This window comes from Apteryx rowi, unplaced genomic scaffold, assembly GCF_003343035.1.
Source record: "Apteryx rowi isolate R43461 unplaced genomic scaffold, aptRow1 scaffold_222, whole genome shotgun sequence".
In the NCBI taxonomy this organism is placed as follows: domain Eukaryota; kingdom Metazoa; phylum Chordata; class Aves; order Apterygiformes; family Apterygidae; genus Apteryx; species Apteryx rowi.
The window spans coordinates 825345-849566 of record NW_020448553.1 but is presented as its reverse complement, the minus strand read 5'-3'; the positions used below and the strand labels follow the sequence as shown (position 1 = coordinate 849566).

Sequence of the window (24222 nt, the reverse complement as noted above, 5' to 3'; positions counted from 1 at the left end):
AGGCTCTTGCGGATATTTACCCCAGCCATTCGGTAACATCCGGTGGCTGCTGGAGTTTGAAGGAGCCGCTGGATGTGCTTTGTTTCGGGGCCCCCGGCCCCCCGGCCCGCTGGGGTTTGTTGACGTGCGGCGGGGTAGCCAGGCGCGCGGGGGCGGGGAGGGGGTTCAGCAGCTTACCGAGAATGGATCAGTCRTGTCTGTGCCCTCGCGGGGTCGGAGGTCGCCTGGCGCAGAATAGGGGGAGGGCAACCTTGAAAGGGGCAGATAGGGTTATTTTATTGAGAGGCCATAGGGAAAATAACCTTTTTGAGTCCTTCCAAGCAAAACGTTTCTGTATATTTAATGAGGCCTTTTTTGTTTGTTTTACTACCTTTTAGCAAGGGTCTCGCCTATACTTTTGCTTATAAATAGGAATTTGTGAATTATATGCTTTCATAAAGTTTTCAGTAAATCTGTAGAATAGTCTGTGCTTGTTAGATGATAGTGGCAAGTTTAATGCATTATATATTTTATGAGTTGTTTTGGGATGCAAAGTGTTTAAAAAAAAAAATACAAAGCATCAGGATTCGCTGTGATAAGCATACAGATTAGCTGTCCACAGCTGTGATTCATTACTTTCACCGTAGAAATTAAAAGTGGCTGAGGGGAGGGTACTGCAAATGCAAACCACACTTCTGTGCTGTAAGACTGAAAGGAATGAAAGAAGTGAACATAATCCATGGCCTGGTACACCCTCAGAAATGTGTAAGGACAACACCTTACACGCTACAGTTCAGCAATCTTAAACTAGTTACGTATTTGGTCTTCAATGCTGAAGAAGTTAAGATTTAGGCTATTTTTAAAATATCTACATCAGCTTTAAGACTCTTACCTAATAAGAGTTGATTTATCAGCTGTGAAATATTTACACTGCAGATCAAGATCTTGGAGATAATAGCCGCAGCCTTGTTGGCAGAGGAGGTTCACCCAGAGGAAGTCTCTCACCACGGTAAGCATTATTTACACTGGGGAGTGCAGGCGGAGGAAACGTTTTAAGATTTGGAAACTTCATTATCTTTTCTTATGTGTTATGTGTTTAAGTAGCATTCATATATTCATTCATATGTATATATATGAAAAAATATATGGATTGATATGTTCAGATAGCTCAAAATAGTCTGAAACTTATTTTTATATCAACTGAGATTGGGTTTATAAATTAAAGGACTTTACTTAAGATATGGAGACATCCTTTAAAAGGATTTATTTATGATTTTAGCCACACATTCTGATAATCTTCATGGATTTGTTGCCATAACCATACTTTCATTTCATACTTGCAGAAGGTCTAAAATCCCGTAGATTACAAAGATCACAGTAATGAGACTTTCTGAGAAAATAAATATTAGTAAAAATATTGCAACAAATATTCTCTTCCACTTCACTCACCACCACTTCAAATATGCAACAATTGTTGGGGGGGGGGGGGAACTTTTCTGTTCTGATGCACTTGACCTCTACTAAAGAAGTTTGACATAAAAATTCTCCTGCTAGGATTGTATCACATAATTTTGTTTTTATACTGTTTGCTGTTAAAATTTCAAAATTGCATTTTAAATTATTTTGGTAATATTTTTCATATATTTTAAGTGAAGCTTTGTATTTAAAGGACTTCATTTTCCATACTGGATCCCATATGAATTATATTAGTATTACTTGCGCACTAACCAGGGGGAATTTTATGTTGAAAAAGGATTTTAGGATAGCTGAAAAGAACCCCCTGCAGTTAGGCAGATGCAGCATTGTAACAATGAATTTTATTGTTACAGCCTGAGATTATTATAGTAATTTATAGTAAATATCTCCAAATTAGGTAATTTAATATACCTGTGTTGTTGATCCTGTATTATATTCCTTAATTAATCAAATGACTTCTTGTTGACTGGGGTGAGCATATTCTTTATAATATTTAGGTGGTATTACCCATTAATGGACTGGCTTTTAAGTTCTCTAATACCTTTTACTTCTAAAATAATAAATAAAGAATTTACAAATTAGATTAAATAGTGTTCTTTATATAAATATATAAGATTTGTATGTTAAAGTAAATATATATAAGTGTGTGTGTGTATATATACATACATATACACACATGTGTATACACACGCACACACACACACACACACACACACACACACACACACACACAAATAATTTGAGAGATTTTTGCAAAGGGAAGTGCTCAACAAATAGGAAAGGCCAGTACCTTGATTCCATACGTGTGAGAGTCCTACTACCTAGTAGGTATTGTGGTACAACCTGTAATGACAAGTTTTAATGCTTTCTTGGTTGATGTGCTTGGGCCTGTTTTTTGTGCATCTGAGGCAGTAGGCTGTAGTTGTGCTTGATCTGGCTTCAGAGAGAATATTTGGGAAGCTAAACTTCTTAAATATGATATTTCTACTGAGCGTATGCTCAATATATGTACTGCCTAGTGTTTATAACATAGTCAAATTTCAGGTGATTTTCATGAGGATGGCAAAGGAGAACTGTATGATACTAAGGCCATCTCAGCCCAGAATTTCACATCTTGCTCAACATATGGAAGCACTATCAGTTCACAAGGAACAGATAACTTTTGCTTGAGGGTTTGGGGTATTTAAAAAAAAAAAAAGAAAAAAGAAAAAAATCACTACTGTAGTTCCAGTAGAAAATGATCATGAAACATGGAAAAATTTAGCCTGAAATATGCAACATGGGAAAAATTTAGAAAACCTATTCATTCAATTAAGTTCAGTAGTCAGCAAATTTCTGTACAGTGAGAAAGATTGTGCAATGCATTTCTAGCTATTTAATGTATAGGAATAATATATCCTTTAATATGATGCCCACTAATGTGTTGCTACTGCACACAGCATGCATATGCTTCTAAAAAGTGTAGGTAACTCCCCACTTTCCCCAGTTAAATAAATAACTCTGGTTACTTTAAAGGTAGTATGTAATGAATAAAAAGCTAACTTAAAAAATCTGATATCTGAAAACTTTTCAACTTTTTTGCAATTTCCTATTTCCTTCCCTTTGAACCTTATGAGATCCATAAAAACCACACTTTTCTGAAAGAGTCAAATTTCAAATAGTTGTTTCAAATAAAAGAATTTGCAGAAATGATTGTTGTTGATGACAGAGCTGATTGCTGAGATGAYGTATGCGACTCATGAGCTGTATGGTCATTTCAGATTCCTAGCATTATATCTTTGTATCCCTATATAACCAGAACATTTTTTTCTTTCTTTAAGCTTTCATATCTAAAAGTATAACATCTTTAAAATATGCTTGTATTTCCTATATGTATAAATATAACTGGTGTTGTGCAAGTTGTTTCCATTCTGCAAAGGAATTGCTCCTTTTCCCAAGGTAGCACTTTTTTTTTTTTTTTTTAACACAGTGCTTAACCTTAGATTAAAAACTGTGTTATGTAATACTGTATTGAAATATGTATGTATGGCTATATATAAAGTGCATTCTGGTTGTACTATTAATTATAATTAAGAGTATAAGAATTTGAATAACTACACCACAAACTTAAACACAAAACAGTTGTGAAAGTAAGCAAAATGTGAAACATGAAACAAAGAAAGGATTTCAATCACCGTGAGCCCATCAAAGTCACACATGCAGCACATTATAATTCTACGGGAAACTACGATAAAATTCTGCTTGGAATAAGGATTCAGCCCTTGCATGCAGAAACTGTATTGTGTGTAATGGTTTGAGTAGTGGTTCAACTGGAAGAGGATAGATTGACTAAAGCTGAGATACAGAGAAATCGAGATTCTTTCCACCTTCTGTACAGATTTCCAGTGTAGGATTGCAGAGATTATATAATCTCACATTGTTTTGCTTCCACCTTTGTGAAATTGGTAGGAAACAGTCCTAGGCCCATCCAGAATTTTGCTGATGTTTTATAATGCTGATGGAGTAGTCTGTTAGTGTAGCATTCTATGCCTTCAAAAAGCATATGGAGAAAGAAGTTTCATTGTTTTTATTTATTTATTTATTTATTATTATTTTAGTGTACTGTTTCATGGAGTGTAGTACATCTGTTTAGAATGTTTCTGCAAAAATCTTCCTTCTCACCATTTGAGCACAATGTGTAGACAACTACTTTTAAGTCCATTTTGACATGTCTGTGCTGAACTGCTAAAGGCTGTTGAACTGTCATCTCCTGTCGGAAAACACCACCTTGGTTCCCTGATCATCAGTGTGGTTTTTTGGTTTTTTTTGGTTTTTCTTTTTTTGGTGTGTGTGGTATTCTGTTTTTTTTGTTTGTTTGTTAGCAAGTGTTTTTCTCCTTTCATTCTGTGTGCAAAAGAGGAATTATTTATAAATACCTACAGGGCTCTTAAGTCACCTACTTAAACCCCTTTCTTATAAAAATCACTTTGCTCTGGTGCCTGCAAAATGTTTGACAGTCGTTAGGCAGCTAATGTGCTGTGACCGCTGCTTATTACACTAATCATAATTAACGCACTGATTTCCTGAGCTCTATATGTTGTCCCATACTTGGGACTATGGTGGCCTTTTTGGTCGGTTTGCATTCCTTGAAGTGTGGTGCGGTTGTGATCCCGTGGCAGGGCCGGGAGCTACTACTACAGCAGTAACTAATATATAAGAATCTGAATTTGAGGTCACTGGAGTTGATAAAAAGACATCAGCCAACTTTTAGTGGGATTTGGTGTTGGTTCTGGGTAAGGAGTGTGGCCAGACATATATGAAACCAGAATTCTGAGACAGAGAAATACACTGAGCATCTGGATTTGCTCAGGGATTAAATTTTGCTCATCCACTGAAAAGGAAGCCATATCTTAAAACCTGAGGAGTACCTAGCTTTCGTAGTGGCTCTATGTTGAATATCTGATTTTATCCTGAATGAGAAAAGACATGTGGCAAAGAGATTATTCTTTGAACCATGTGTGATTATGGGTAAAAAAGGAAGTATATTAAGTGTGCACAGGAGGGGCAGAGGACAGCTTTCATGTTCATTGAGTTCCTTGTGAAATAGTGTTTTCACATAGTCCGTCAGAAATTTGGTTTTACATGTTTCATTTTTAGAACAAACCAGGCAGTGGAATTATATATGCCCTTCTATGTGAAAGTGTCATTACTGTGCAGATTTTAATAATTTATTTAGATTTTCTTAGTGTTCACCAGAAGTTTGAAATTTCTTTTTAAGACAGGTACTCTGTATCTATATATAGTACTATTTCCTGCTGTAGAAATAGTATTGTATAATTTAATACAATGCTGTTTGTCAGGTATTTTGTTAGTCTGTATGCTCAAGAGGTTTTGGGCTTTCTGAGTATAAATTCTCATATTGTGAAGTGTTGTGCTATTTTTCATTAAAGCCTTGGAACCAGGAGTTCTTAGTGATGTAGATGAATTAGCTTCGTCTCAGAAGTGTAAGATATGTAGGTGCTATGGGCTGATATAAAGTGAAAAACTTCAGCGGCTTTTTGCTAATACATTTCCTTTTTCCTTTTCTTTAAATATACAAATTCCAATATTTTCAACAGATCCCCTGTAAGCAGCTTACAGATTCGCTACGATCAGTCAGGGAACAGTTGTGGGGAAAACTTGCCCCCAGTAGCAGCCAGCATAGAACAGCTTCTGGAGAGGCAGTGGAGTGAAGGACAGCAGTTTTTACTGGAGCAAGGCACCCCTAGTGACAGTAAGTACTCACGTTCCGTTTGGCTACTGTTCGTATTACGAATAACTGCAATTCGGTGATTGTCCAGGAATTTCTGAAGACTTATTTTCTGTTGTGAAAGAAATATAACTGTAATGTAGAATTATAACTTAGTCCTTAATGCAGCACTTGGCTTCAGTAGATCCCACGAGTTCTCAGTCATTACCTGTGTTTTTATGGATGGGGAAGTTGGGTCATGCAGGAGGAAGTAAGTTGTAGATTGAACTGGTTGGTTGTAGAGTTTGGAAATGAATTCTGGACTCTTAGATTCACTACTGTAAACTTCCGCAGCTCTTATAAACCGGTAATTAGCGCAGTTCCTCAGTTCTGCTTTATATCATGTGATATGGATTGCCATAATGTTTCAGTATTGTTTTATTTCTGACATTTTAAATCTAAACTGCCCGTTTCTGTTGTTTAAAAAAAAACAAAAAACCCCAAACCCAACATTCTTGCTAATGTTGGCAGGTGTCCTACTGTACTTTTGTATTTTGATTATGATCTGTTTCTCATGAAAGTCACAAATCGGGTAAATCATTTATTTTTTCGAGTTGTGTTTAATAAAATGATTTGAGAGTGGAGTATACTCAAAGCATAAGTGATGAGCAGATCGCTTGGATCCCATATGCAACAACATGTTAGTATCGCTGGAAATGATTAAGTTAAAATATGTATTCTTTTAATACCAGGTTAGTTTTTGTGTTTTGTTTTATTGAACACATTATTCTTGTTGGTAGTATAAAGTGGTATCTAGTTGGTATTTTTATGAATGGTATCCTGACAAAAATGCTAATTGTGAGGAAATTCATGCAGGGATAATCCTTTAAACATGATAGCTGGAGGACAGGTTTAGCTAAGTCTTATTGCATCTCATTTGGGCTCACTGAGGGTTCCTTTGTATGTTCTTGAAGAGGAGGGATAAAAGCTAAATCCTTGGGAAATGACCAGATGTGCCTATACCAGTAGACTTATGTCTGTAGTAGGCCCAGAGGTCATGTTAAACAAATACAATTTAGAATTTAAAAAAGTGGCTATCCCTGTGGCTTTACAGTCACACTCTAGTACTAGTTGGGGAATCCAAGTTCTGAAACAAAAATCAGAATTGAGGAAAATGTGCATGGTAGAAATCATGTTAGTTCAGAAGATGCCCTTTATTTGCAAAAAGGGGTGGTAACTGCGGTGCTCACATAGTGCTCCCTGCTGGGTGATTTGTAGATCGCCTCTGAAAGCAAATGGAAGATGCTGCTGCCAACAAGGTGTGTCGTGATTCAAAGATAATTTAACAGTGGATGAAAAATTTTCATTGCTTCTGTAAGTTTGTGATTTATTGTACAGGGAATTAAAACAGAATAACTTTTTTTTTTCTTAACAAACTTCTGTTTATTTTTACATAAATATTTTTGGTTCACTGTACTGTTAGTTGAATGCATATTCCTCAATTTTTTCTGTTTTGATAGTATGTTAAATTTTTAATAACACAGCTGGAATAGATTTTCCCAACTACACAGTTGGGAAAATCTTTCTATTTGGTTTTGAGGATAAGTTACCATGTACTGATGTTTGCATAAGCCCTAATGATGCGACTTTAAGCCAGAGTGCTGGTGTATCAGACAGTCACTATCTCATGCTACATACTTGCTTCAGCCTTTCATATTACACATAATTGATCTTAAACTTTTTTGTTTAAAGTCAGATTTCCCTAGTGTATTTTTCATTAATAATTTTGTTTATATTTTCAAATATAACTGAATTATTTGCCAATTTTAATTTGTTTATATATTTATATTGAAGGTGTTATTCATTCTTTAAAATTTTAGCAACAGTGTGCAATGATGTGTGATTCTTTAACTGAAAGAAAAACTTTGTGGCTGTAAAAGATAAAACATGCTTGTTTTCTCTTAGTTTTAGGGATGCTTAAATCATTACACCAACTTCAGGTTGAAAACAGGCGTTTAGAAGAACAGATAAAGAATCTGACTGCTAAAAAGGAACGGCTTCAGCTACTCAATGCACAACTTTCAGTTCCCTTTCCAACAATAACTTCAAATCCTAGCCCTTCTCATCAAGTACATGCATTTCCAGTACAAGCAGGTAAGCAGAGGAAAGTATTAAAGTGTCAAAGTAGCTAGAAGATGATTTATGTGAAATAGATATTTCATCCATATATGCAGTTGACGGGAGATACATATACATGGATGATGAGAATAGACTACTGATTGGCATGGGGATTTAAAAAGAATCTCTAATGTTTAAAAATAAATCGGAAGACTTTATGAACCACTGTTACTTGTTTGTGCAGTTTCTTTTTTTACTTCAGTCTGGAGCACCTCTATTTGAATCTATTGATTTACCAGTCATTTAGCTAATACTGTTCTATTCAGCTATGATTTTAAAATTGACTTTATGCTAGCTTTACATGTTCTATGTTTACCTTTGACATTATTTTAAAATAATTATTCTGAATCTCTTTACACTTTATAGAAATTTAACAACCATGTATTTTTTTGATTAATTTCTTTAGCACCTAGCACTGATTCTTTGAACAGCAGTAAAAGCCCTCATCTGGGAAACAGTTTTTTACCAGACAATTCTCTTCCTGTATTAAATCAGGTAATACTTATTTGTTGCTTCTAAACTTAAACTTGTTACGAGCTAACTCCTCATAGTCCTTGCATATTACTGTTAGGTGAAATTTTATGCGGCTGAGGGGGTTTTGTTGTTTGTTTTTTACACTAGGAGATAACCTCCAGCGGACAAAGCACCAGCAGTTCATCAGCTCTTTCCACTCCACCGCCTGCTGGGCAGAGTCCAGCTCAGCAAGGCTCGGGAGTCACAGGAGTTCAACAGGTCAATGGTGTGACAGTGGGGGCACTAGCTAGTGGTATGCAGACTGTAACCTCCACCATTCCTGCAGTGCCTGGTGTGGGTGGAATAATTGGAGCGTTGCCAGCTAACCAGCTGGCAATCAATGGAATTGTAGGGGCTTTAAACGGGGTAATTCAGACCCCAGCAACAATATCACAGAACCCTTCTCCTCTCACTCATGCAACTGTGCCACCCAATGCAACACATCCGCTGCCGACTACACTAAATAACAGGTAAGAATTTACTGATTTATGTTCTTCTTGACTTCTTGTCTGCTCTTCCTCAGTTTAGCAAAATTTTTAAGCTGCTTTATGTAAAAGTTTGTTTTTTTTTCCTTAGCTTCTAATTATCTAACTAGGTTCTGCTCCTGTTCTGTGAATGAAACTAAGAAAGGAATTTAATGGAAGCATGCATAGTCAAGTTAGAGTAAAGATGTTTTCTGTTGAGCTTTAGGGGATCATAGGTAGTGTCCATTTATTCCTGTTTTTTAAATCAAGTCACATTCCAAAACAAATGTAATTATGTAAATGTGCTTTAGGTTTTTTTTTCAGTTCAGAAAAGAATATTTTCGGTCCTGCCGCTTAGTCTTCCAGGATTGAAGTATCACTGGAAATGCTACCATTTGTTGCAGTATGAAGGGGAGAGGGGGAGGAGGAGGAGGAGAACAGCGTATATTCATGTAATTAAAGATGCAGTAGGCATACCTAACCAGAGTAGCAATGCAGTTGCATGGTGTTTTCACAGTTCTCAGTATCTGACAACAAAATTAGTTTAGAGTGGCATTCCTTAAGAATTTTTAAATGAGTGAAAAGATTCATGTATGAGTACTTGTAATAAACAGCCCTTCCCCCTAAACAGGTATAGTAAGCAGCACAAACTGCTGCTGCTTGAGCTGCAGGGCAAACAGATAACAAAAGGAGGCAGCTGCTTTCGGAGAAGGGGAATGGACTGCTTGGTCTGAAAGTATTTTGGGGCAGAGAAGAGCCTGGGCGAACTCATTTTCTTCTTCCTATTCCCCTTCCTATGCCCCCACCCCCTCACATTGTCCCTCCACTTAGGAAAGAGATCTGCAGTTCTGTGTAGAAATAAACACAGGCAAATAGGGAGTGGGTTGTTTTAAGTAGTATTTTTGGATATTACAGTAGATTACCCACTGAAAAAAGGCGTATGTGGTTGGAAAGATGCAAGGGATCTCTATTTTTCTAGYTTCTTCATCCATTTTCTTTCCTCACTGTTCCTTGGTCGGCTCCTGAATGTTCTTGTACGGTATTGTTGTCTAGTATGGCTTCACTAGGCTTATAAACCTGATACTTTCAAGTGTACTGCTGTTTTGGTGTGCTGTTTTATTTTTACTGAGGAGGTTATATTTTTCTTGGTTTATGTCACATAGGGAAAATAAAAATTTCCTAGGCTAAACAAAAGACATTTCCATAGTGAAAACATGTCTCCTTTCTTGAGTATCGGAGTCTGCTGAAAACACTAGAACTTCGAGTTACTCTCCCCAGCAGTGTGAGGAGGAGTCCTTTATAATGAAAAATACTCGGTTAGTATCGGTAATACTAACCAGTTTTATATTGCTTTCCACTTTGAGGTAATGTCAAAATATATTGGTCATGTCCAAGCACTTCTGTTTTCTCATATGATTTTGGTTCTGCTTATATTGCTGAAGTTCTTGTGTTTATTCTTCTGTCCATCTTAACTGCTGTAACCTTTGAGTGTGTAGCCCAGTAAGACACTACTGCCGCTCATGCAGGGTGTTACGGCTAGTCCCGTTTGTTGCTCTCATTCTAACTATTATCGTCCTGCCTGGGGTCCTCCAGTGATTCCCCGTTCTGTGCTGCTGCACGTTCCTGCTGCCTACCTGTTGGTATTTCCCTGTCTCTGTTTCTCTCTTGCACGATCTCTTGCTCCATTGCTCCCTCAACAATATTAATTTTAGTGCATTTTTCCCACAATTATCTTGCTTTATAAAGCTTACCCAGATGATTCACTGGTTCCCCTTCCTTTTGAGGTGTTTCAGGATGACCTCCTTTTTCTATGAGATTTCAATATTTTTAGCTGTATATTCAGGGGAAAAAAGTTCAGGCCAAGCAAGCATTAATTCTAATTAGTGTTAATACAATCTTAGTAATGAGATGTATGTTCCTTATACTGTTTCCTCCATTACAAACTCTTTTCTGTGAAAGACATAAGAAAACCTTTCTGTTATTGGAATTGTGCTGTGGAAAGGCCCTGACATGACTTTGGATGAAGAAAAAATAAGGGGAAATAAGCATAAAAGTAGTTTCCACTGGTTGAGACTGTTGTTCCTGAAACTGCGTGGAACAGTGTTTACTCCTGCCACTCTCGAGTTCAGTGCTGTTTCAGTTTCAAATAGCTGACTATTTCTTTAATATTAAATTCCTGATTTTTGAATTGCCTAAGTAGGAGGGTTAAGTTGGCACAGGCAGGCATGCAAGTTTCCTACTGTGCTATTATGAGCTCTCTGAACATGGTTAGATCACACGGTGGTGGATGAGTTTGGAGCTGGTTTAAATCAGTACTACTCCTAAGGTGATGGAAAGTCACAGCTCTACTTTCAAACCTTTTTATACTGCTCTATAATTAAAAGAATTCCCAGATGTCACTGTAAATTGCTACTTTTGGTAACTTTCCGAGCTTCAGAATCTGTTCAGGCAGTTTCATGTGAAAAATGGATTTAGACATTACCATCATTATCTGACTTTAAAATAATACATAGGTAGAGAACTTAAGTTGCAGGCTAGATGTTGCTGTTGCTCAAAATAAATGAAAAAGTGTATCAACAGGACTTGGGGGGGTGTGGAGGGGGAGGGAGACTGACAATGTCTACGTGTGTATCAACAAAAATGTAAATGACCAGAGAGGCTCTTTATTTCATGTCTGACAGCATACACTCAAAATGCTAAACAGGAACTATGTATTTATACACATCTTTTTTTCAATGGAAAGCTGAAGTAAAAAGTTCCCATACTTTCATATAAACTACAGTATTGTCCTGTCAAACCCTGCAGTGCCTCGGGACTAGGATTACTTCCTGACCAACAGAGACAGCTTCTACTCCATCAACAGCACCAGCAATTTCAGCAATTACTAAGTACTCAGCAACTCACATCAGTAAGTTTTAGTTAATTACAATTTATTACTTTTAACATATTCTAAGGTATTGACAGACTCCTCAGCACAATATAAATATTAGAGATGTTTAACATATAACTGCTTTTGAAAATCTTTTAAGTTTTGACGGGTTTCAGTGTTTTTTGGATGATACAGTCATGCTAAATTACAGTGCGCCATTGGGCCGAGTGCATTGCTGTGAACTGCTGCCTAGCGCCTTCAGTCCCATTTGTCCCCTCTGTGGACATGGTGGCTTGTCTCTCTCAACATCAACCGCGGGCGGTAGAATTTGGGAATGTGTATTGATTCTGACAATATCCTAAGCTATTCCCTGGTTCCACTAAGATTATAACAGAAGAAGATTTGAGACTTATATCATGAGCTGGCTCTACTCTGCCCTACAGTATTCATATATGCCACTTGGCAGCTGTTTTAACTATCTGTGTTGTTAATTGCATAGTTTTAGTACTTTGACAAACATGATTTGATATTCTTCTCAGATATGTTTCTTCTGACAGGGGCTTGGCAAAGCCAGCAAACTTGCTTGAACTTCTGCTAAGCTGCTGATTTCAGGAAATGTAACAGGCACTTTCTTTCCTTGCCCTCAGTCTTGTGGAATTTCATGAGTGTAATCTAAATTAACTGGCATTAAGTTAGTGCTTGTCCTGGCTAAAGATCTGGGCAAGCAGGAACCCAGGGAGGATCTATTATTCATTAACTAATTCCTGATTACTTTTTCTCCCTCACCTTACTCAAGGAACAACATCAAGCCCTTTTATATCAGTTAGTACAGCAACAGCACCATCACCATCAACACCATCAGTCTGAAGTACAGCAATTGCAGATTACTGGAGGAGCACAGATACCCATAAACAACTTGCTTTCAGGCACACAGGCATCACCGCTTAATGCAGCTACTACCAACCCATTCCTTACAATTCATGGAGATAATGCAGCTCAGAAGGTGACAGTAAGTATATTTCTCACCTCATTTTTAATGCAGTCTCTTCATGAGGTAATTAAAAGATAAGCAGCAAGTTATGTGCATGTATTCACAACTCAAGGGTGGTATTTTTTTATTCTGGTGTGGGTATGTTTTGCTTTTTGTTTAAGGCTTCAGCAACAGTTACTGAAGTCCAGAACCCGGTGAACTTGCACTCCCTTATAGCTGTCCGCTCTGCTACACACTCCTGCTTCCTTGGATCAGAACTTCAATCCAGTGGCCCTTGCCCTTCTCTTACATATCTTACCAAACTGTGATTCTGGTCTTCCTCAGCCCACCTTCCCCAAGTCTGGGTCCGCTGGTCAATTTTTTTTCCTTTATCGCCTGACTTGAAGAGTTTGTCCTGGCCAGGCACTGTGGAGCTCCAAAGCTCAGTTGCTGTATAGCAGCTGACCATTTGATGGCTTGAGAGATGAGGAGCCCACAGCTGGGAAGGTGAAGTATGTATTAGGAGAATGCATTATATGGATTTAGATTCTGGTGTGGGAAGGTGAGGATGTATATTGGGAGGTTGAGCAACTCTTCCCTTGCTTAATATAGTAGTAAAACTTTTCCTGGACAGATAAGAGTCCTTGGAGAAGACATGAAGTGGCAACAGCAGTGAGAAAAGGGAAGTTTTTCTGCAACAACGGATGGGAAGAGTTTGGGATCAAGTGTTGGGCCCCCCTCTGCTTCCAACCCCCAACGTTGCAGCTGCCTTAGGGGCACTGCTGGCACTAGAGCCACAGTGGTGGAGAGGAGCTCAGGCAGCTGGGCTTTGCAGTAGTTTGATGGCATTGCCCCAAATATAAGGTGAGACACCCAGTGTAGCTTATGAATTTTCAAGACAGTTTCCCTGCAGACCTCTCCCTTCTATTCAGAGATACGAGCATGTACTTTTACTAGGCTTTGTGTGTGTGTGTGTGTGTGTGTGTGTGTGGTTATTGTCATTTTCTAATCTGGTCCATTGCTGTGATACTGCAAACTGTCCTACAGGATCCAGTAAGATCACATTCTTTTCTGGTGAGTGGAAGAGCGGAAGGGCTGTATCAGAGGAGTTTGCTCAGTGCTTTGTGACCCCCATTTAGAAATGCAAAGTATTTGTTCTAGTATGGATCTCCCCTAATTTTCTAAAAAGTAATAAAGTTTTATATGTGACAGATCTGTTTATTTGGGATTTTTACAAATGGCTATTACTAGGTCTGGACAGCCTGATGGGGCAGCACTAGTACAACCACCACCAGATGCATTGTTGCAATTTTATTTTTTTTCTTGTAACAGGTGGAAAGAATTCAAGGAAGTCTTGAATATTTTCCAAACAAAAAACTTAGAAATAAATGTTTTTAATTGCAATTATTCCCCCCCCCCCAAAAAAAAAGAATATTTTGTTTTTATCCCCTTTCCAATTGGAAATAAGGGTGCATTGTTGTTTGTATGTTTTTTGTGTTTGGATGTAGTGAAAATCTTCTGTTTCATCAACCCCTCTCCAGTGGGTAAAAAGTAGCAGAGATCACCTGGTATTTTCTAGGCTAACAAGTGGATCCAGGGGGAGACCAACAGACAGGAACAGAAACTCTTGTTGGGATGAAAGTGGAAGCAAAGTTTGTGTTTCATAATGCTGTTTCATAGGCTGTGAAAGCCTAATTAAATAGGAGTTATTTCAGTGTAGTCCTACTCCTTTAATTATTCTTTCCTTTTCCACTTTTGGTTCTATGACACAAGATTATTCTTTACAATGCAAGAATAATTTATTTACTGATTAGATAGCTGTATTAATTTTATCTCATCTGCTGTTTTGTCCACAGTGTATTTCAACTCTGCTTTGTCATTTGCATGAATTTAATTTTACTTAGCTCTGTATTTTATAATCTGATTTTTAGAAGTATTTTCTCTTACACAGAGGCTTAATGATAAAACTGGACCAGTTGCATCAGAGAAGAGTTGACATTTGAATGATACTTGAGACCTGCATGTCCTGCTGTTACAGCACTTCATCTGAATGCTAACTGCAGTCTTCCTTTCTGCAGATATGAAGAAATGCAACAAGGAACTCTTACTGCACAGCAAAAGGTTAATAGGCTTCAATAAGGATATTCTTGGTAGGCTTTGATTTACTTACTTGTTGCACTAAAATGGAAGTACTTTTTCATGTTTCAGACTGTGAAAAGATAAAATTTTGCAAACCGTAATTATTTTGTCAATATGATGGTACTAAGTACAAATTTGAACATAGAAGAATATATATGCTTGATTCTTGAGTACTAATCTTATTATAAATTCAAAGGCTAGTAAACTGTCTGCAGTCATGGGTTACTTTGGTTTCAGAGCAGTAGTTTTAAAAACAACCCCCACCCCCTTCCCCAACCAGTCTGATCTGCTGCAGTTGCAATATATCCTTTTAGACTAAGCTTGTAATGGCAGTCTGGATTTGCTATTTGTTGTTCTTTTTTACACATGTATTTTGAAATCTGACTCATAAGAGAATCCACTTTTGAACTTTTTATTCCTTTTAAATTCCTGTTGATACATAGTGCAAGTTTTTCCTGAATAAGAACTACAGTATGGAATCCAAAGTTTATTAATTTTGATGTAGGTTTTAGAGTTCTGAGGTTTTTAAAGAAACCGGTTTGGTTCAAATGGAAATGTTTTCTTACCAGATGAGAAGGCCACACTGGAAAAGTATGTGCAGTGTTTGGCCTAAACCAAGTGCCTGTTGCTACCTCCGTTTCATTGGAATGGCTGCAAACAGCTGATCATGCACTAGATGTGTCCTTGTTAGCAGCAGGAATATTCAGTGTTGCACCAGCAGCCTTGTTGTTCTGCCTTTACTAGAAGTGTTTATACCACTCTAGACAGCTCAGGCAGATTACCTGGGTCACTTTTCACTAATAAATTACCAAAAAAGTGAGTTAATATTTCCCACTAAAATTTATCAGTGGTTGAAACGGGTGAACTTGTGTTAGAACACTTCCACCTACAGTAGCTGATTTCATGGCGTGACTATGCAGTGTGGTAAAGTATTGTTTAAATTGGGGCAATGACCACTTATCAATATTAAGGTGGGAATTATTAGAGGAAAAGACCCAGCTGTAATTAGACCTCCACTGTGTACTTATTTGGAAGAACATGTTAATTCTGCAATATGTTTCTTAGTTAAACATTGCACAGTTCTTACCTCATTTCTGTAAATAAAGTTTTGTGAATCTGTTTTGTATTGTGAAGAATTCATAAGAAAACATTGATATTTTGATTTGTAATATTTCTAATTAGTAGATTTAATTGAAAAAGGAAAAATAATTTATTTTTATATGTTCTGGGAAATTTTTTAAAAATGTCACAAATCACTTTTGTAGATACTTTACAAAAGTAAATCAGTGGCTTATTTTACTTACTCAACCCACTGGTGAATATTCTGTAACAATTTGTACAAATGGTAAAATGAAAATGTGCTGTTATTTTGACTAGATGTAAAATTCCAAGTGTATGAAAAGATATGTACAAAGCTTTTGTTAATAAAACTTTAATGTTTATAGTTGTATTCTGTTGTGTGAACATGACTGTTGTATGAAAAATCAATATTTCTGTTAATGTTACATGACAGTTTTAATAGTTGCACATTACCACTAAAATTTATTACAACAGCTTTTAAAAATGTTTCTCATTTTAATTTTTGCTTGCAAGAGACGTTGATGCAGCTGCACTACTTATGCGAAGGCATTTTTGTTTACCTGACTGTCAGTATCCAACAGCTGTCCTGTTCCATAGTCTGAGTCAGAATTTCTTGTTTTCAAGCTTGAAAGACAAATTCCTCTGAACTTGCAGGAGGGGGGTGGGCTGTTGCTCTAATAGACCAAATTCATTCTGAAATAACTTGATGTGCGCTCTGTCTTGATGCAGTGCCTAGGTTAAAGTGATCTTGACCTTGGGATGTTGCTGTAATCTTTTTCTTTATTGTACTTTCTATAAAATGAGCTCAATATTTCTTTTCCCACAAATTTTGTTCCTTGTCCATGGAGGTGTTGGTAAACACAGAGCTAAGCTCCTGGACTTTCATTTCCCAGGGAGCAAGGAGGAAACAGCATGGCTAAACTTAACCCTTCTCTGACTGTCACCTGAAAGTAAAATTTTGAGTCTTGTGACAATACGGGTTTTGGTAGACAAGGGCTGCTTGCTGCTTACTTACTGCTTGCTTTGTTAGTCACAGTCGATAGCAGGAAGGCAGAGTATATAGTATATATATAGTGGGCCCCTTGATTTATACTTCACACTGCTTGACCTGTTGATGGGGGGGGGGAGAAGCCCAATTTGATCGTCCACCAACTCACCTGTGAGGCTTCGCTATAGGGACCTGGAGTGTCACTTCCCTATGAGTTGTGCAATGCAGACTGCTGCTTTATTCAGGGGCCTAAGCAGAACCCAGAAGCTTTGCCAGGTAGACAGTGGATACCACTAAGTCATCTTGCTCCTATTAGAGCAGTAACACAACAGTCGGTAACAGCAGTAAGCCTTGTAGGGCCTTCTGCATTTTCTTATCTGAGAGGGATTGCCAAAATTCCAGTATCTTTCCTGCTAAGAAGCAGAGAAGCATGAAAGGAGCAAAGCTGGAAATAGTGAGATTGCTGAGGATTGCCACTCTTAAGATTTAACTGGTTAGAGATTGGTGCCAGAAGCCCAGGCTAGTGATGGAGGTCTTACAGTACTCATAGTCCTGATGGACCAACAGTCAACAGCAGGGAAATAATGAAAAGTAATGATAGTTCTGACATTTAAAATTGGATTTAAAATCCAATTCACTAGTCCTTTAAAGAAACACCACATCAAAGCCAAGTTCATGTGAGGGCCAGATGAAGTAGAAAGCAACCTTCTTCCAATGATTTTGCAGATCCTGACATCAAAGATGATGGGCTCTGGCTGCTCTGGCACCAGTTCAGTAGAAGCTGATGCTGCAGCCCCTGTGGAATTCCTCTGCTGCCAAAGCAGCATCAGCTGCCACACAGGTCCCTGGCAGCCAAGTTGCTGCTACTGGGCCACCCTCAAACTGTTTCAGGAACCACTCAGGCTTCAGTGGCATGACAGCAGCAAAGAGCAAAGGCGCAGTGGTCCAAGGTAACACTCACTTGAACTTTTCACTGCATTTCACTGAAATCCAGCTTTACTGACAACACTGACTAGCACACCTTGCAGCTTAGGGGAGCCCACTTGTGGACTGAATGCTGGAGTGACAGCCTCTGTGCATCTCAAAGCAGGCTCTGGGCCTTTGTCAGCTTCATGGAGCCATTAAAACTGTGTTAATAGAAGCTAATATTTCAGCAATATGATTTGTGTGATACTTTGCGGTGTCTGATTTTGTGGCCCATTTTTCATAAGCTACGCTTAAATCTCACTGTTGGGTCCTCCTTAAGAGAGCTTTTAAATTAAACGGTGTTTCTTTTATTGCTTTCAGAGCCTCATATCCTCTCAATAAAGAGATCATATTGCAAAATCTTGTCCTAAAACACAATAGCATTTAATAATTTATTTCATGTATTGTCAGCCATAAAGTTGAGGATGATGTAGTCCAAACACATACATGTACAAGCCATTGTAGATGAGCATCTGTTATGCTCTCTGCTAGAACTAAGCAAAACTACGTTAGAGCGATCTTAACCCTTACAATGGCTCAATCATATGCCACTCATTCAACTATGGTTGTTGTTACTTTACAACATACCTATATAAAAAGTGTAAAAGAAGTATTTAGACTGCAGCATCACCTTGGTAGGGTAATACTGCTCTCTCTAGCTAAGTTTACCCCAAGTGCCCCTTGCCATCGTGACTTACCTATCCCATCCACAGGGGCAGGCAGAAGATGCTCAAAATCGACTTAGAACAGACTTGTAATTGGCACGCTTTCTATACTTATTTGCAGTTCGCAGTGTGGGTGCTACATCACAAACCCTGTAGCACTGAAAGCTTTTCATGCACAAATTTATAGTGCAGAGGACACATTGCGCATTGGCTCTCAAATGCCCAGGAAGGAGAAAGAATACTTTTTGCCAGCAGGCAAGTATTTGTATTACTTACTTAACGAAAAGCTGTGCTAGTACTGAAGTTGCAAGAAGTCACTTAAATCTCAAGCACAGACTGACCATGGTTTTCATGGACAGAAAGTTTTGTGAAAACGGTAGTTGTGGTGTTGGATACCAGTATGCCAAGTAAAAAAATCCCAGCTATTCTCCTAGACACTGGCTATTGTTTAACATTTCTCTAGAGAGCAAATCAGATCCCACCTCAGCAAACACAGACTAAAGCCATTGCCAAAAGGGCTGTTTGTTTGGCTCATCATCTCCAAAACCCAGCACCCCTAGGAGAGGATGGGAGAGGCCTCCCTGGAAGATCTGGAGTCTTAACCAAACCACCTTCCCTGCCACCCCAACCGGTGGCAGAAGTTAAAGCTTAGGTTGGGCCAGCTCCTTTGGAGCTTGAGAAGCCAAGAGGGAAGCAAGGCTGGATGGGGCCTGGACATACCTAAGCTTTTACGTGAAGGAGCCCTCCAAGACTAGTATCTCTGAGCACTGCTCTTAAGCAGGGTGTAACATAGTGATACATACAGTCTTTGTTCACCCTTAAGGCCCTTCCTTCAGATAGACAGATAGATAAACTGTAGCTGCCAGGAGTACTACCTGAAGCTCCTCAGCATGGATGTTCACACAAACAAAGCAGTAAAAAGTTTCTTACCAGTAAGTAAGTAAGTAAGTGGTGCTCTTCCTTCTTCCTTAAATTCTAGGGCTAAGAGAAGATGAAGGTGTTGGGCATGCATCACCTGCACACGCGCATGAGACTTAAGCAGATGTTCTAATGTGCTTTTAAATCTCTCCAATTTCAAAGGCTTCAAAGCCCTCCCCAAGTCCTTACTACGTTTACCACTGGATTTTTTCCCCAGTATCTGACTTAACTCTTTCTTGCTCCAAATTAAGCCTGTTATTATACATGACAACCATGACATGAAACAATTATTATGTATTAATTGTATCAGAGAGATCACAAAAGTGCAAACCTCCCCTCCTACATACTTCAAGCTTTGTCTCTCCTTTTCTAGTATAGAGTATACACCAACAATTCCTCTGTCTTTCATAGTAACTCATGCCTTGTAGGCTCTGCATCATTCTCTTTCTTTGCTTTCTCTGAGTGGTCTAGCTCTTCCCCACAGTGTAATACCCCAGACTGAAGACACTATTCCAGGTGAAGCCTTGTAAATCCCGAGTAGAAAGGAAAGATTACTTTTTGTCTCTCACAGGCTATGCTGTCCTGTTATTTGCCTTTGCTGAAACAGCAAGATATCACCAACTTACTTACTTACACATTATAGAGGACTACAAACAATATAAATACTTTTCTTGCAGAGCTACTACTTCACCAGTTACTTGCCAGCTCCTATTAGTGTAGCTAATAATTATTCCTGTTTGCCTTATTGAATACATCCCATTTCATCTAAGGAGTTCACATCCTCAGACCATTAAAGAGGGTCTCACCAATTGAGACAGACACTTAGATATAGCATCACTCCCTTTTGGAAGATGAAGGTATATTTTGAAAAAGATTACCTGAAATACTCTAAGGCCTAAGGTATTTCAAATTTTGATTTTCATTTGAAAAATAACAGTCATAAGTAAATATTTTACAACAAAATTGAGTGTAAAATACCATCTCAGACCAGCTAAGCAGAACCAGGATGAGAGTCAGATCTGGATTCAGAAAAACTCTACAGAAACATATAACCAAGAATAAATGGCCACCGAGCCCCGCTCCTGCATTTACAAACAACTACAGACACCTTTGTAAACTGYTGCAGCTCCCTTGACGATCTACCATCCTCTAGTTTCCACTTCTCTACCTTTTTGTAGACTGTGTCAGAACTTACCCCTTAGAGCAGAAATATTCTAATTACCAGGCTRTTTTTTTCAGTAACACTCTATCTCCATTTGCTCTTGTGACAGCACTGCCATAGTTTAAGGCTTCAATCCCAACGCTATCAGTGCTCTACCAAGTTAATTTTCCCCAGTTCATCTAACCATCTTAGTAGCTTTTCTCTGAAGCCATTTCAATTACCTTGCTTTACACAGTGACAGTCATTTACCTTCAAGTCTCCCAGATGATCACTGCCTACTGGAAGTTAAGATTTCCTTTTATCTTTTGAAAATACTTCACGTGACCCCACCTCAGGCTGCTCTTTCGTAGCTGCGTTTGTAGCACAGAACTACCCCATTTGACCAGTCAGCACACACCGATCATAGCGCAGCTGCTGGATATGTTTAGTTTCCAGTGCAGTTAACATTTGAAATTTCCTGTGAAACAAAATTTAAACATATTAGTGTTTACTAAATGTTCATAATTTCATTATTTTTACAGACCAAGATTAATTTATGTAAGAAAAAAAAAAAAAAAAAAAAAAAGTGTTCCACTTGGCAATGAGCAAATATGGAGCACGCTCATCTGACCTAAATACTCCTGCTTTAAAGTTCCACAGAAAGGGGGTGAAATCTAGTGAAATGTTGATCTGTCAAAAGCAACACACGAGGCAGAAAGTTACTGGAGAAAATTACCAGCGGCAGAATGTTAGTGGAGGTTTTCTGCCTAGCTCCAATTTTGAGTTTATAGATATGTGGTCTTCTGATTTTTCATTTTCATATTAAAACAAAATCAGAATTTGAATGTTAAATCACTCTTAAAAAAAAGTAAGCCCTTAATATTTTTTCAAAAGACTGTATCACTGCTCTGATTTATTGACATTTAAAGCCCATCAAGTACCTCTTATTCCAGTACTTAAGCTCTGTATAACTTTTCCAAAATGATGAAAAATACAATAGCAAGTGATGAACAATAACCATTATATCAGTTCCAATATAAAAATCAAACTATATTAAATCCAGCGTTCAGGAAAAACAAAATATGAGAAATCTTAGCATAATGATGTTAGTTTTTAAGTCCAATTCTTTACTTAAAACACGGTCATGAAATAAGTGCATATGTTCAAATACTTCCTAATTAAAGGCCTTCTATATTCTCACCCATTCCAACTTTACCAAATAACAGCACTACTTAATATCATTGTGTATTAGTCTGCAAGGCAGGTGAAAGAAATTGCATTGCAGGTGCATATAAATGAATATGAAAGTTAAGATGAGAAATACTGCTTATTTCAAAATATTATTAAAATTGATAGACATTTTATGTAGCAGCAGATATATGCATATAAGCATGTTGTCTTGTATTTATCTCTGGAAGAAAGGAAAAAAAAACTGGAGTTCCATTAATCTCATGCCTGCTTATATTTTCAGATCAATTCTCTGTCTTTCAAAACAACATTTAAAATTCTTTATAGCTGTATGTTTACTAGCTGCAGACCTATCAGTTCCAGTATGCAATAATGAGTGCGGGTTTCTTGAAAGTTCACTAGTTCTTCAGACATTGTTATCACACACCTGTATAAGCAGCTCTCCAACACAAAAATACACCTTCATTCTTTAACACACAAAGGAGTTAAGTAAGATGCCATAAGATTTATTGATAATTTCTTTTACTAAGGCACATGACGTATAGAAATAGCGAGGTACAAAAATGCAGTTTCCTGCATATGAGATTTAAAATCTCATGCTGACAACAACAAGCTAAATCTCCTCTGTTCAGAACATTCAGGTTTTAGCCATTTTTTTCTTTTGTACCAGTTCAACAAGCAACTTGTATCTTGCTATACACTCCTCCTAAAAGGAAAAACAGAAGTGTTAATTAAAATTTGATACATTTATATTGTTTTAACTCGATATATGCTACCTCATTATAGAAGGAAAGATAGGCTTTTTTTTTTTTTTTTTTTTTTTTTTAAGTTATTCATGCACTGAATTTCAGAAGGAGAATTTACATCTATGGATAATTTCTAAGGTAATGGATAATTTCTCTCTCTAAAGAGCACACAAAACCAGGAAAACAGTTGCCCAGTACTTCTCTATAATGACTGGAAAAAACAATTATTCAATAATTGTATTGTAATATCTAATTCAGAGTAGTTACTCTGGTAGAAGCCACACTGCAGACCCTCTCACCCTGTCAAACACCAGCCTTTAGCACCGTTCTCACCTGGCACCTACCTACACCAAATAGCCTTGAGGAGTTTCAGAGCCAGAGAACTACTTGGATCCCTGCCCACGTTTCCTGCTCCCTCGCACTGCATTTTTGACACAAATAAAATCAGGATTTTCTGCAGCTACAATGACTGAAGCAAGCAAACTAAACTACCACAACTACTATGGAATCTAACACAGACCAACTCTATCAACGATAATGAATGTTGCTTTGAAAAGACAATACTTACCAACAGAGTATGAGATAGATTACCGAGCATTTTACACTTGCAGCTGGATTACTCGCTTTGTTTATTGAGATGGGTTGAGAAAGGTATTGTAAAAATGAAAGCAAAGCAGGTCACCAACATTTGGTTACTGGGAATTAAAATTTGTTTAAAATCTAATTTGTCCTACAGGTATTTTAAGTGAAACACCAAGTATTTCAATTTTTTCTATAATATAGCAAACAAATTGAATTAAATGAAAATATTAAAAAAAAAAACAGTAAATATGACAATAATGTTCTTTAGGTTATGTTTTGGCTGACAGTTACAAGCTAAAGACCTCATCTTTCTGCATGGACCCTCAGTTCTTAAGGTAATCATTAATTGGCAGGAAATATCTTTCTCCTTGGTTTACACTAGAATTCAAGCAAAACAGTGACTGTACCTTACTTTTTCCAGGAACACATTTTGCTATTTTATCCCAGCGATCTGACGTTCCCTTTGGATACTGCTGCAGGGCCATTTCAAGTAGTTTCTGTTGATTTTGAGTCCACAATTCTTCTGAGGCACGGCTTTTCTCTTTTCTTCTGCTCTCATCATCACTGTCTTCCTCTTGTTCTGTGTTATCAAAGTCCCTCTGGCGTCTTCCTCTGCCCTTCTCTTCCGATACCTCTTTCACTGCTGCTAGAATCATTTCAGGTCCTTTGATAATTTTCCGCTTGCGATGCCTAGTTTCACTGGTCTCCACGTGATCCGTCTGGACCCCCATCTGCTCTGGGATATGATCGTCGTTTCCCTCCTCCTCCTCTTCCTCCTCCTCTCTTTCTCGCTGYGTGATTATGTGGTCTGGCAAATTCATGTTGACTTTGACATTCTTGGAATTCTGGGCCAGGCTTTTAAGCTCAGAGAGCCTAATGATACCTGTTAGAAATATTATTGTACTTACTAAAAACAGTAAAAACAAACCACAAACAAAAAGGGAACTGCCTGCAAATAAAAGATAGCCAGAATAGTACAGAGAGAAGGCAAAGCTCATATGGCTTAAGAGCTTAAGGAAAATGTTTACCCAGAAATCAAGATACTGGTTATGAAGCAATAAACTTTGCCAATTATGCGCTTATCCGGTATATGTGAAGTGACTAGCAAATTACCACTCCGATACAAGCAAACAGAACAGAACAGAACAGCAGA

At 37.8% G+C, this 24222-nt stretch overlaps 2 protein-coding genes across 9 annotated transcripts in view; one reads left to right on the top strand and one right to left on the bottom strand.

The window, feature by feature from the left end:
* Positions 1–16245, top strand: part of MLLT10 (MLLT10, histone lysine methyltransferase DOT1L cofactor) — a 134722-nt gene extending 118477 nt beyond the window's left edge. For 6 of the 8 annotated variants that reach the window (XM_026064952.1, XM_026064951.1, XM_026064955.1 and 3 more), the window contains 8 exons: positions 916–988; positions 5553–5707; positions 7628–7816; positions 8247–8335; positions 8462–8823; positions 11623–11725; positions 12483–12695; positions 14591–16245. In XM_026064952.1, the coding sequence (XP_025920737.1) occupies positions 916–988; positions 5553–5707; positions 7628–7816; positions 8247–8335; positions 8462–8823; positions 11623–11725; positions 12483–12695; positions 14591–14659 (1253 nt within the window). In that variant the 3' untranslated portion in view covers positions 14660–16245. Of the gene's footprint in view, positions 1–915; positions 989–5552; positions 5708–7627; positions 7817–8246; positions 8336–8461; positions 8824–11622; positions 11726–12482; positions 12696–13290; positions 13521–14590 lie in introns of all 8 variants that reach the window. The other 2 variants (XR_003253362.1, XM_026064953.1) reach the window with 2 other exon arrangements.
* A 5625-nt stretch (positions 16246–21870) lies between these two features.
* Positions 21871–24222, bottom strand: part of DNAJC1 (DnaJ heat shock protein family (Hsp40) member C1) — a 77285-nt gene continuing 74933 nt past the window's right edge. The window contains exons 13-14 of the mRNA XM_026064948.1: positions 23477–23952; positions 21871–22447 (exon numbers count right to left, since the gene is read on the bottom strand). Of these exons, the coding sequence (XP_025920733.1) occupies positions 22379–22447; positions 23477–23952 (545 nt within the window). The 3' untranslated portion in view covers positions 21871–22378. The remainder of the gene's footprint in view (positions 22448–23476; positions 23953–24222) is intronic.